General features: G+C 38.3%; 1 protein-coding gene across 1 annotated transcript in view; it reads left to right on the top strand.

Annotated features, from left to right (window-relative positions):
* Nucleotides 1–3,150, top strand: part of EXT1 (exostosin glycosyltransferase 1) — a 332,961-nt gene extending 329,811 nt beyond the window's left edge. Inside the window, exon 11 of the mRNA XM_049773404.1 lies at nucleotides 2,596–3,150. Coding sequence (XP_049629361.1) covers nucleotides 2,596–2,781 — 186 coding nt within the window. The 3' untranslated portion in view covers nucleotides 2,782–3,150. The remainder of the gene's footprint in view (nucleotides 1–2,595) is intronic.
* Nucleotides 3,151–13,268: the final 10,118 nt, after the last annotated feature.

Genomic DNA, 13,268 nt, shown 5'->3' with positions numbered 1-13,268 from the left:
TCCCGAATAAATCTCTTTTCTGTTGTGGTTCTGTCTGTTTATAACTGAGTATACTGGTTAATATTCAAAATTTATAAAGAACTCATAGAACACAACAAAGTAAACATAAACAACCCAATTTAGATCTAAATAGTCACTTCTTCAAAGAAGACATATGGATAAGCCAGCCTGCACATGAAAAGATGTTCAATCCATGACCATGGCTAGTTTCCAAAAGACAAGAAACAGCAAGTGTTGGAGAGGATGTGGAGAGAAAGGGAAAACTTATACACTGTTGGTGAAATACAGATTATGAAAAGCAGTAAGGAGATTCCTCAAAACATTAGAAATGATCATGTACAATTTAATTATGCTACTTTTTGATAAGATGACAGAAATACAGTGTGATGAATTCTAGGTACCTTGATGTTCATTGTAGCATTATTTATAAAGCCTACATGATTTGGAAATAACTTCAGTGCCCATTGACGGATGCTTGGATAAAGAAAATCTGGTACAAAAGAACACAAATCTTGGTGGATTTTGTTTTTGTTTTAAATGTATTCTGCCATTTGCAACAACTGAATGGAGCTTGAGAATATCAGACTTAGTGGAATAAGTCACATGAAGAGAGTAAATGCTTCTTGATTTCACTATCTTGTGGCCCAGAAAGAAACAACATGTAAATAAAATATAATGAAATTAAATTTATAGACTATCAATCCAAATTAATGTTTATTAGAAGGAATGGGAGAAATGTGAAAATTAATGTCAGTTGTATAACAAAGTATTGAACTTTCATACTTAAACTTAATGGAGTATACACATTTCTGATTTGAATTTTACAATACACAACTGATCCAAATTTTTGTTTTGTTTTTTTTTGGGGGGGGGCACACACGGTGACGTTCAGGAATTATTTCTGGCTATACACTCAGAAATTACTCCTGTCTTGGGGGACCATGTGGGACGCCGGGGATCAAACTGTGATCTGTCCTAGGCTAGCACTTACAAGACTTACCTCAAGCACCTTACCTCTAGCGCCACTGCTCCGGCCCCACACCTGATACAAATATTATGAGCAATGTTGCTTTAATAAAAAATTACTTTAATTTTGGGCCCGGAGAGATAGCACAGCGGCATTTGCCTTGCAAGCAGCCGATCCAGGACCAAAGGTGGTTGGTTTGAATCCCGGTGTCCCATATGGTCCCCTGTGCCTGCCAGGAGCTATTTCTGAGCAGACAGCCAGGAGTAACCCCTGAGCACCGCCGGGTGTGGCCCAAAAAAAAAAACAACCTTTAATTTTAGGTATTTTAGTGGAATGAAATGCAATAATTTTGTTTTGTTTTATTTGGGGTTACACCAAGTAGTGCTAGGGGCCACATGCAATGTTCTGTCCTGGCAGTGTATGGGGAGCCATACAGTATATGAAATCAAACCTGGACCTCTTGCTTACAAAGCTTATGTTCCAGTCAACTGAGCTATCTTTCTGGCCCAAAAAATGCAACAATTATGAGAAAAGAGCAGAATTTTTTTTTTGTTTTTGTTTTTGGGCCACACCCGGCGGTGCTCAGGGATTACTCCTGGCTGTCTGCTCAGAAATAGCTCCTAGCAGGCACGGGGGACCATATGGGACACTGGAATTTGAACCAACCACCTTTGGTCCTGGATTGGCTGCTTACAAGGCAAACGCCACTGGCCTATCTCTCCGGGCCCAAGAGCAGAATTTTAATATTAGGACGCGTAGTTATCTAATCTTGACACACACCCTATACAGCACTATTTCTGTTGGTCCCCCTCTCCAACTTAGGGAATCTCTAAAGTGTGGAAAATATCAGAGGGGTAATTCATCTCTATTTTATTTTCTCAACTTTTGTTTTGGTTTTTGAACTACCCCTGGGATACTCGGGACATACGCCTGGCTCTCACTCAGGGATAACTCCTAGCAGTGCTTAGAAAGCCACTTGTCCTACCAGGGTTTGAACCTGAAACACCCACATACAAGACAAGTGCCCAACCTGCTGTACCACATCAATCCTGCATAACATCAACCTTAGATAATACTAACCAGAAACAATCCTATAAACACTTTTTCAACTACATACACACACACACACACACACACACACACACACACACACACACATTATAGTGAGATTTATGTAAAGGTGGAATATTAGTAGAAAGAGAAAAGATAAACTTCAGCACATTAATTATTGATATCCTCATATCAGTCTATAAACAAGAAGATTTTGGGAAACTCTTTGAAATTATGAGTTCATTGTTAGTCATAGTTGTAGATCCAGATGTTATGTTTAGTGGCTACAGTAATTGAGATTCACTTGGTAAGTCACTCTGTGGCCAGAAAATCAGTCAATATGCATGTTTATGGTTAGCATTGAAGAACACAGCACATGTTAGAAAACCTCTGCAGAATCTGAAAACCTGAGTCAATGCTTTTTATTTTGACTAGTCACAATCATGGGGAGGTCAAGTGACCAGGCCAGACTTCCAGCTCAGTTGCTTGAGCCCAAGAACCTGTCAGCATTTTCTACATTGGTTTCTTCTCACCTTGCCTCTCTTTCATTGTCTTCTGTGTTTCTCTCCTTTTCCCAGACTTCTCGGGCTTCCCGCTGGGCTGATCCTGACCACTTTGCCCAGCGACAGAGCTGCATGAACACGTTCGCCAGCTGGTTTGGCTACATGCCGCTAATCCACTCTCAGATGAGGCTGGACCCTGTCCTCTTTAAAGACCAGGTCTCTATTCTGAGGAAGAAATACCGAGACATTGAGCGACTTTGAGGAACCTGGCCAAGTGGGGGAGGGGAAAGGGAGAAGGGACTGGGGTCAAGCTGCTTTCTCTTCCCAGTGCAGATCCACGCAGCAATGGAGCCAAGATTGTGCCAAGTATCCAAATAAACTTAAGTGAACAGAATGTCAAAAAACAAACAAAAACAAGAACGCGAGGCCAACGAGAACTCAACTCCTGGCTCCTGAGACTGCATGGGACTACTCCAAACTCACCTCACTGGCTTCTATGTCCCAAGACTAGGATGTGTACAGTTTAATTATGGAACATTAAATAATTATTTTTGAAATGATTGCTATGCAGGTTTAAACTTTTTTAATGATCAAAACTATTAAAAACAAGAGTTCTTTCTTTAATCAAAATTGTGTTGTTTGTGAATATTTCAAAAGCTGCCTCTTCCTCTTCCCACAAAAAGTGATGCATTTGGTCATGCAAGGTTTCCTGTAGTCACCAAAACTCAGATTTCCTTGCCAATAAAATAAGTCATTCTAGTCCCAGTATCAAGATGTCACTGAGCATAAATTAAGGCAAGCTTATTATTTACCTTGGCTAGTGCAAATTGTTTTTCACCTTGAACTCGCAGATCCACTTGAATTTATATCTCTAAAATGTCCTGCATGAGAGACCATGACTTTCAGGTAGGCAGTTGTATGGAAGTCTTTAAATTTGAGACATATAATATGATAATCTTTATCAAAGGGGTGGAGGGAATTAAGACAAACATAATGCTAGCATAATTGACAAGTCTTCCATTTGTGCAAAAAAAATCCAAATGATCCACCAGCATATTTTCAAGATGGAAATATTGACCCACAACCACAACTCAAGGCCTTTGAAGTGTGGCATCTAGATTGTATGTTCAACCATTGACATATTGACATTGACTTAGAGCATAGGAATGCGTTGGTTTAAAGACAAAGGAAGACTGAGTCTATAGGAAGGGGCCGATTGTTTGATTGCCTAAACATCGAGCTTCAGAAGTGTCTATTGAAAAATAGGTGGTAATATATCAGTATCACCATTTAATCAGGATTGCTTAGAGGTAGCTGAGGTGTATACACAGTTAACAATCCTAATACCACTTTCTGTCACATACATCATTTTGAGCACAAATATAATCAACAAAAAACTTAGAAACATGTTAATATGGTTTCATTTTATTTGACTTTTAAATCTGGAGAAGTTTCATTGTGCCTCTTGTTAACAAGTCTTTCTATCCCTAAAATGCTGCTATAAGCATCTGATTATTATAAAACAAAGTAAAAATGAAATATGAATATGTATATATATTTACTCCATTGTAAAAGATGAAGGCCTCCTCTATTAAAAGCTTTTTTCTACTTAGAAGAAGCAAAAGAACATAGACAAAATTTTAATGGGTCCTAACACCTAAATAAGCAAGCACTTTAAGTTTTTCCCTAATCTTGTGCATCTAATCAATATATTTCTAATGTTTTAGAATTGAATTCCACTAGAGTTTTTTGTGCATTTAACTTCAAGTGCCCAGTTTGGGTCTGAGGAGACCATAAATCCTGCAGACTTTTAACTCATTCTTGCTTTGTAGATATCTAGAAAGGAAAAAGAACTTTCAGTGAGAGTGCATAAAGGAAAGACACTATAACCAAAAGGGAAAACTACATCTAGAGAGGGAATGCATGGTGCTATTTAGTGACTGAAAGCCAGAGCCTAGATGTCCATCATAAGCTGTGTTCTTAATTGGTTATAGCCAGTGAAGTTCAATTCTAAAAGGACTTTTCTCTACAGCCTCATGATTTTGATCAGCTCCTAAATAGCTCCCTAAGCTGATTTGACCCATCTTAAGCTTCTTCTCAAACACTCAGTGACATTTCTGCTCAGTGATGTGATCACCTCTCATGCATTTGTTGAAAATCCCATCCTTAGGTCCATGCTCCTTGTACGTATTTTGATAAAATGTCTTTCTCATTGTTTTCATGCTACTTGTGCTGTAGCCGACAGTAATATAAGGGTTGACAACATGAAGAGTTAGCACCTTTGTTCACTGGCCTTTGCAATTATGTATTTAATTGTTGGGATTGTCAAATTATCCCTTTATCTTTCTCCAATAAAGAAATAAATATAATGCATGTCCAATGACTCCAAGCCAAGTTGCAAGTTATGTTGTCATCTTGGGTGACAGAGCAGTGTCTCCACTTGTCTCAGACCCTCAGAAGATGGAAGCAGTGAACTGCTTTGTCAGAATTACTGGTCACAAAACTCACCAGTAATGAATGTTAAGAGAAAATGATAGTAATTAAAAATAAAAACAGGAACTGACAATTGTTAGCCACTTTTAAATCTTTATGGTTTATGTCATTCTCTCCATAAATTTCTTTGAGAGGCTAACTAGCATGTTCTTTTCCCATTTAGAACTTGCAAGCTGGGAATTGGACCATGCTTAGCCCATCAAGCCCAGCAATAAGATGTCATTTTAATTCACAAGGGAAGAGACTGTATTTTACTACCACAAGTTGGCAAATCATAGTCATCTCTAGGATGTCTGGAGCTAGCATTCAGCCAGCTTTAATGATAACTGGGGTCTCTTAAGTGGTCCAACATGAATTGATAAGAAACCAATCTCTGAGCACAGTGCCAGTCACATAGTTAATTACATCATTGAAACATTAGCAGCCTCAATCTCTTAATTTCTACACAATTTTTGTTCAGCTATAAATTAGGATGCATTAATTAAATTAAAAAGATTGATATTTGAGCTGATTTTTAGGCTTCATAAAACATGCCACCTTTTATTGGCAACAGCAAAATGGTACTACGTGGAGGCTGTAGAGAAATCCCGTGAAACATTCATGACCATGTCATAGAAGATAACACAGCGAGATTGACATGCATGGACACTTCAGCACTTTCCAGTAAGATACTTCAATAAAAAGTGAAATCTCTTGGGAATCTTTATATACATTATAGTATAATTTCTTTTTACAATTGGTGCTTAAAGAAGGATCAATCTTAGTTGCTTCCTTCAATTTTCCTTTTGGGGTGATTTTTGTTTTTAATTTCTAGTAGGCTATGTTAGCCTTTTAGTGGTTCTGTATACTTGGTCTCTTGAAGGAATATGTTGCTGGTTGCCTTTTATAAAGGTTAGTGAACTTTAATCAGGGGTGAGAGAATGAATGTGTATAGACCTATATACTGTTTGAGAAATAAAAACAGAGCTCTTGAGTTAAGAACTAATAGCATTTTAAATCTTTCTAAGGAATAGGGAGTGGGGAGAAAACCGAGCACATCTCCAGGTTAGAGTCTGTATAAGGTTCTTTACTGGAGAAACTGAATTATCAATATATGGACTAAAACAAACTTTCCAGACCTGAAAGTGTCTTATGTTTCTTCAGGTTTCTGGCACCAGTTAAAAAAGCAAACAATTTGTTGTAGTGCACTTATATGTAAAAAGTTCTGCCTTCATAATGTTACCATAATGCAGGACCTCAAATGCTGAATTCACTTAACAAGTTTCCATTTGCTGCAACTATGGACAAGAACCTTTATTGTTCTTGTCATTCTTGGCCAGATTTAACTAAGGAAATTCTTTCACTATCAGCCTCATTTTCTCTTTCTTGATGTGTATTGTTTGGATTGGTGTTCTTGGTAATAATAGCATACTTGTCCCTCTCTGTCTTAAAATTTTACCATGTGCAGATTAGAATTTCTCTTGACTCCAATTTGTTGAAAAGTGAAGTCTCCCCTTCTCTTCAACCAATATTACTAGAAGCTCTGGAGAGAAAAGCTATTTATAACATAAACTCAGTCATGAAAATGACTCCTAGAAATAGTGTCCTTTTTGCCCTCTCCTAACATCAAATGGTTTTATTTCCATAATGTTTCACTTAACAAGAACTATGGTTTTTCATGTAGAGTTTCAATATGTTCCATTGCAGGAGCCTGAACGTGCTACCCTCGTGTGGAGCATCCTCTGTATAACTAAAACAGTAAGTGTGATTCAGCCTCTAGAACAAGACACAAGTGATAACAGCCATCAAGTTGAGTCCTCAAATTAACACAATCTCTCCCTTGTTTAAATTCAATTCAATCTAGCCTTTAAGACACACTCTATGTCTGTCATAATTTGCCTTTAGGCCTCAAAGGCCATTTGATTTCTGCAATAGCTTTCTGTTCTACAGAACATAAATCTTTTGGTTTGTAATTAGTACTACAATTCAGCTCATGCACATGACTTGTTTACAAATAATGAACCATGTGAGAAAAATTATTTTGTGAGAAAATATATGTATAATGTATGTTGAGAGGTAGAAAGACATCAAAAATGTACTGACCTGGAGTGGGATGGGGTTTATAAATAGTACAGAGGGTAAGTCACTTGCCTTATTTATACACAGCCTACCCAGGTTCAATCCTTAGCATCCCATATAGGTCCCCTGAGCCTGCCATAAGGGATTTCTGAATTCAGAGGTAGGAATAACCCCTGAACACCTCCAGATGTGGCCCCAGAACAACGAAAGTGGAACTGTTATGAGGTGGAAAATTGTAAAGAGAAAAAAAAAACCTTCATTTGTATCTGATGTACATTTGAGACAGTTTCCTAATATGTTGCCAATGTTTCCTGTAGCCTCATCAATGATTATTTTTGCAGTGTTTTCTCCATTTGTTAAAGACTACTAATGGTTTAGTACAACGAAACCCTACAGTGTGTGAGAGCAAGCCTGCAAGAAAATACAAAGCCATAGATCTTGATTTACTTCACTGACCTGTGTAACTTTATGTCTTGAGTTTTGCCATCAAGATAGATTGTTTTATAGAGAGTGTCACCAAAGACTTTTTCCTTCCAATTTATAGAAGAACAAAAACAACAAAAGAAATTATTAATAAATGACATGACTTTTCCTCTGTGTGTTTTTCATTCCACCTTCTATGTTGCCTGCAACCAGTTCTTGGGAGGATCCCCTGTGCTGGGAACACAAAACTTGTATGGAGGATTTGGGAAGAGAGTGCTGTGTGCAGCCTGGCTGCAGCTGCCCAGTGCCCGACCTTGTGGGGAATGTGGTGCTGCTGGCAATCACCATCTTCTAGGCAGAGGTACAGTTGGCAGTCTGGTACATCTGGCAGCCTGCCAGGTGAGCTGTGGTGCTGTGCCCAGTTCTCAGCATTCCTCCACGTGGACACTTAGGCGACACGGCAGGGTTGGGCCCCGGAGCATCTGGAGGCTGGCAGCTGTGACCATCATCCCCTTTACTGACTAGTGAAGAAATTATGAAACTGGCATTTCTCAAAATAATTTTAAAAAAGTACATGTGAATGTAGGTCCATGACTTAGGAATTTGGAAATCAGATTTTGGTGATAGCAAAGAGCCTACCTCTCTTACTATCTTTCCTTTCCTCCTCCCTCTTTCCTTTCTCAGGGAGCTCCACATATCTATTCCACTTCTCTCTGCTTTACCTTAGGTAGGCCCTGTGAGAGAAGAGAAATCAGTTGCAAATTCCACATATTTTCAGAACAAAATATCCAGATTACTTCTTGGAAGTGCTTGTTTTAGGGATTCCATTAAGGATAAGGTTCTGCATTTTACTTTGTCCATCTGAAAAATGGCAACTTAAAAATAGCTATTTACAAATACTGAGTGTGAGAGGCATGCATTCAAGGCAATCACTAAAAAAAGATATTTTTTTTTAAAAATTTCTACTCCTGTCCTCAAGGAAGAGAGAAAATTGAAGTTAAGATGAAGGCGGGCAAGTCAAGTGTAAGGAAACTTACCAGATGAAAGAAAAAAAGAATTTACTAAGACTCAGCCTCCAAACCGGAATTTGACTATAATTATAATGATATAATTTAGTATCACTGAGTGATGGATGAAAGAAACATTCCTAAATAAAAAAGAACAAATGATAAAGAACAAATAAAAGTCTCATTGGACAGCCAGGAGTAACCCCTGAGCACCAGCTGTCTGCTCAGAAATAGCTCCTGGCAGGCACGGGGGACCATATGGGACACTGGGATTCGAACCAGCCACCTTTGGTCCTGGATCGGCTGCTTGCAAGGCAAACACCGCTGTGCTATCTCTCCAGGCCCGGATAAGCTATATTTTTATTTATTTTTAAATAATATATTTATTTAAACACTTTGATTACAAATATGATTGTACTTGTGTTTCATTTGTGTAAAGAACACCCCCCATTACCAGTGCAACATTCCCATCACCAATGTCCCAAATCTCCCTCCATCCCATCCCACCCTCACCTGTACTCTAGACAAGCTTCCTAGATCCCACATTTATTCACATTGTTATGATAGTTCTCAATGTAGTTATTTCTCTAACTGCACTCATCACTTTTTGTGGTGAGCTTCATGTCATGAGCTGGACTTTCCAGCCTTCCTCTCTTTTATTACTGAGAATTATTGCAAAAATGTCTTTCATTTTTCTTAAAATCCATATATGAGTGAGACTATTCTGTGTCTATCACTCTCCCTCTGACTCATTTCACTCAGCATAATGGATTCCATGTATATCCATGTATAGGAAAATTTCATTACTTCGTCTCTCCTGACAGCTGCATAATATTCCATTGTGTATATGTACCACTGTTTCTTTAGCCTTTCATCTGTTGAGGGGCATCTTGGCTGTTTCCAGAGTCTGGCTATTGTAAGTAGCAATGAATGTAGGTGTGAGGAAGGGATTTTTGTAAATTTTTTTTGTGTTCCTAGGGTATATCCCTAGGAGTAGTATAGTTGGATCATATGGGAGCTCAATTTCCAGTTTTTGGAGGAATCTCCATATCGTTTCCAGAAAGGGTGGACTAGATGGCATTCCCACCAGCAGTGAATAAGAGTTCCTTTCTCTCCACATCCCCGCCAGCACTGCTTGTTCTCATTCATTTTTGTTGTTGTTGTTTTGTTTGTTTTTGGTTTTGAGTAACAGCCAGCAGTGCTCAGGGGTTACTTCTGGCTCTATGCTCAGAAATCGCTCCTGGCAAGCTTGGGGAACCATATGGGATGCCAGGATTCGAAACAATGACCTTCTGCATGAAAGGCAAACACCTTACCTCCATGCTATCTCTCTGGCCCCCTTGTTCTCATTCTTTGTGATGTGCTCCAATCTCTGTGGTGTGAGATGGTACCTCAGAGTTGTTTTGATTTACATCTCCCTGATGATTATTGGTGTGGATCATTTTTTCATGTGCCTTTTGGCCATTTGTATTTCTTCTTTGGCAAAGTGTCTGTTTATTATTGGATGGGGTTAGCTGTTTTTTTCTTGTAAAGTTCTGTCAGTGCCTTGTATATTTTGGAGATTAGCCCTTTATCTGATGGGTATTGGGTGAATAGTTTCTCCCACTCAGTGGGTGGCTCTTGAATACTGGGCACTATTTCCTTTGAAGTGCAGAAGCTTTTCAGCTTAATACATTCCCATCTGTTTATCTCTGCTTCCACTTGTTTGCCGAGTGCTGTTTCCTCCTTAAAAATGCCTTGGGGCCAGGCGGTGGCGCTAGAGGTAGCTGCCTGCCTTTCCTGCGCTAGTCTTGGACAGACTGCAGTTCGATCCCCCGGCATCCCATATGGTCCCCCAAGCCAGGAGCGACTTCTGGGCTCATAGCCAGGAGTAATCCCTGAGCATCACTGGGTGTGGCCAAAAACAAACAAACAAACAAAAAAAATGCCTTTAGTCTCAATGTCATGGAGTGTTTTACCTATGTGTTGTTCTATATACTTTATGGTTTCAGGTCTGATATCAAGGTCTTTAATCCACTTGGAATTTGCCTTCATACATGATGTTAGCTGGGGATCTGAGTTTGCTTTTTCTCAAGTGGCTAACCAGTTGTGCCAACACCATTTGTTGAAGAAGCTTTCCTTGCTTCATTTAGGATTTCTTGCTCCTTTATCAAAACTTAGGGGATTGTATGTCTGGGGAACATTCTCTGAGTATTCAAGCCTATTCCACTGATCTGAGGGTCTGTCTTTATTCCAATAGCTTGCTGTTTTGATAACTATTGCTTGTAAACAGTTTAAAGTTGGGGAAAGTAATGCCTCCCATTCCTTTTCCCAAGGATTGCTTTAGCTATTCGAGGATGTTTATTGTTCCAAATGAATTTCAAAAGTGTTTGATCCACTTCTTTGAAGAATGTCATGGGTATCTTTAGAGGGATCACATTAAATCTGTATAATGCTTTGGGGAGTATTACCATTTTAATTATGTGAATCCTGCCAATCCATGAGCAGGGTATGTGTTTCCATTTCCTGGTATCCTCTCTTATTTCTTGAGGCAGGGTTTTATAGGGTGTTTTTTGTTTGTTTGTTTGTTTGTTTTTGTTGAACATTATCAAATTCTATTGATCAAATGTCTATTGATAAGATTATGTGATTTTTATTTTTCTTGTTATTGATGTTGTATATTATGTTGATAGAGTTACGAATGTTAAACCATCCTTGCATTCTTGGGATGAAACCTACTTGATCGTAGTGAATGATTTTCTTGATTAGTCATTGAATCTTATTTGCCAGGATTTTGCCTCTGAGATGCTGTAATGAATATGATAGAAGGCGAAACTACCTGGAATAAATCTCCTTTACAAATTACAGATGGTGTTGCTTTAGTGTGTGAGCATTTCTATCAAGCCTACACATGAGGAGACAAAAGCAGAATCTGGATACCTATGTCAATATGCATTGTTTTTCTATCCAATGGTGTCTTTCCATCTCTCATTTGGAGTAAAAGTATAGGGAAAAACAATTAGTCTATGTTTTCTACTGCAGCATGCAAGTTAAGATGTGCTTTCGAAGATATAGTGGAGGTACTCATATACACTAGAGTGCTTCCAGGTTTATTCTTTTATTTTGGTTTTGGGGCCATACCTTGTGGCACTAAAGTCATACTTCTGGCTCTGTGCTCAAGGATCACTCCCAGCAGTGCTTTGTGAATAGTATGTACTGCTGGAAATCAAGCCCAGGTTAGCTACATGAAGGGAAAGTACCCTATCTACTGTACTATCTCTTGACCTCAATACAGATTTGTGTTTTTATTTACCTCATTTAGGTGTGTGCTAGTTATCATATTTGAAACACAAGCCTCTAGATTTGAATCCTGATTCTACCTCTTCATATTTCTGTAACCTTTTAGTAATGAACTGCTTTTTGTACCTTTGTATCTTCAGAATACTAGTAGTCTATATCTCTTGAGTTTCCATGAGGATAAAAATAAATTACTAAATAGAAAGTTATTGAAATATCACCCAGTATACAGTAGGAAGGACATAATTAATATGCCTATTATTAATGTTAAACACCAAAAATGGTTTAAGAATCTTTTGCTTAACTTGTTGAAGAATAAGGATTCAATGTTTGGAGTAGTATTGCTGAGCCAAATAAAACTGTCATCTTTCTAGTATCACAGGCAACTCTTTTCTCCAGTTACTATCATGTTTTAATGTTTGTCAACATGAAATCACCCTAACATATTGGAATGGTCAATTCATCAACAAAAATTATGTTATATCATGGGATTTTCTTTGCTGGCTGAACTTCTTTAAGAAATGGTCTGTTTTTTCATTTTATTCAATGGAATATAGCTGTGATAACCTCAGATGAAAATAAAATTTGGGTGCCAATTATTACTGTTTCTTTTCTGGTGACTTCAATTATATTATGAAAGAAAACATACTCTTGCCAATATCTAAATTATTTGCCAAGTTTGAATTTCTCTTCCCAACTGAACTATACATAACCTGGTTTCCTTGGGTAAATCTTCTTGTAAAACAAGACTAAAATGTGGGGGATTTTTTGTTTGTTTGTTTGTTTGTTTGTTTTTGTTTTTTATTTAAACACCTTGATTACATACATGATTGTGTTTGGGTTTCAGTCGTGTAAAGAACACCACCCATCACCAGTGCAACATTCCCATCACCAATGTCCCAAATCTCCCTCCTCCCCACCCGACCCCCGCCTGTACTCTAAACAGGCTCTCCATTTCCCTCATACATTCTCAATATTAGGACAGTTCAAAATGTAGTTATTTCTCTAACTAAACTCATCACTATTTGTGGTGAGCTTCCTGAGGTGAGCTGGAACTTCCAGCTCTTTTCTCTTTTGTGTCTGAAAATTATTATTACAAGGGTGTCTTTCATTTTTCTTAAAACCCATAGATGAGTGAGACCATTCTGCGTTTTTCTCTCTCTCTCTCTCTCTCTGACTTATTTCACTCAAAATAATAGATTCCGTGTACATCCATGTATAGGAGAATTTCATGACTTCATCTCTCCTGACAGCTGCATAATATTCCATTGTGTATATGTACCACAGTTTCTTTAGCCATTCGTCTGTTGAAGGGCATCTGGGTTGTTTCCAGAGTCTTGCTATGGTAAATAGTGCTGCAATGAATATAGGTGTAAGGAAGGGGATTTTGGATTGTATTTTTGTGTTTCTAGGGTATATTCCTAGGAGTGGTATAGCTGGATCGTATGGGAGCTCGATTTCCAGTTTTTGGAGTAATCTCCATATCGCTTT

Source organism: Suncus etruscus, chromosome 5 (assembly GCF_024139225.1).
Source record: "Suncus etruscus isolate mSunEtr1 chromosome 5, mSunEtr1.pri.cur, whole genome shotgun sequence".
NCBI classification, from domain to species: domain Eukaryota; kingdom Metazoa; phylum Chordata; class Mammalia; order Eulipotyphla; family Soricidae; genus Suncus; species Suncus etruscus.
This window is presented reverse-complemented; position numbering and strand designations above follow the sequence as displayed.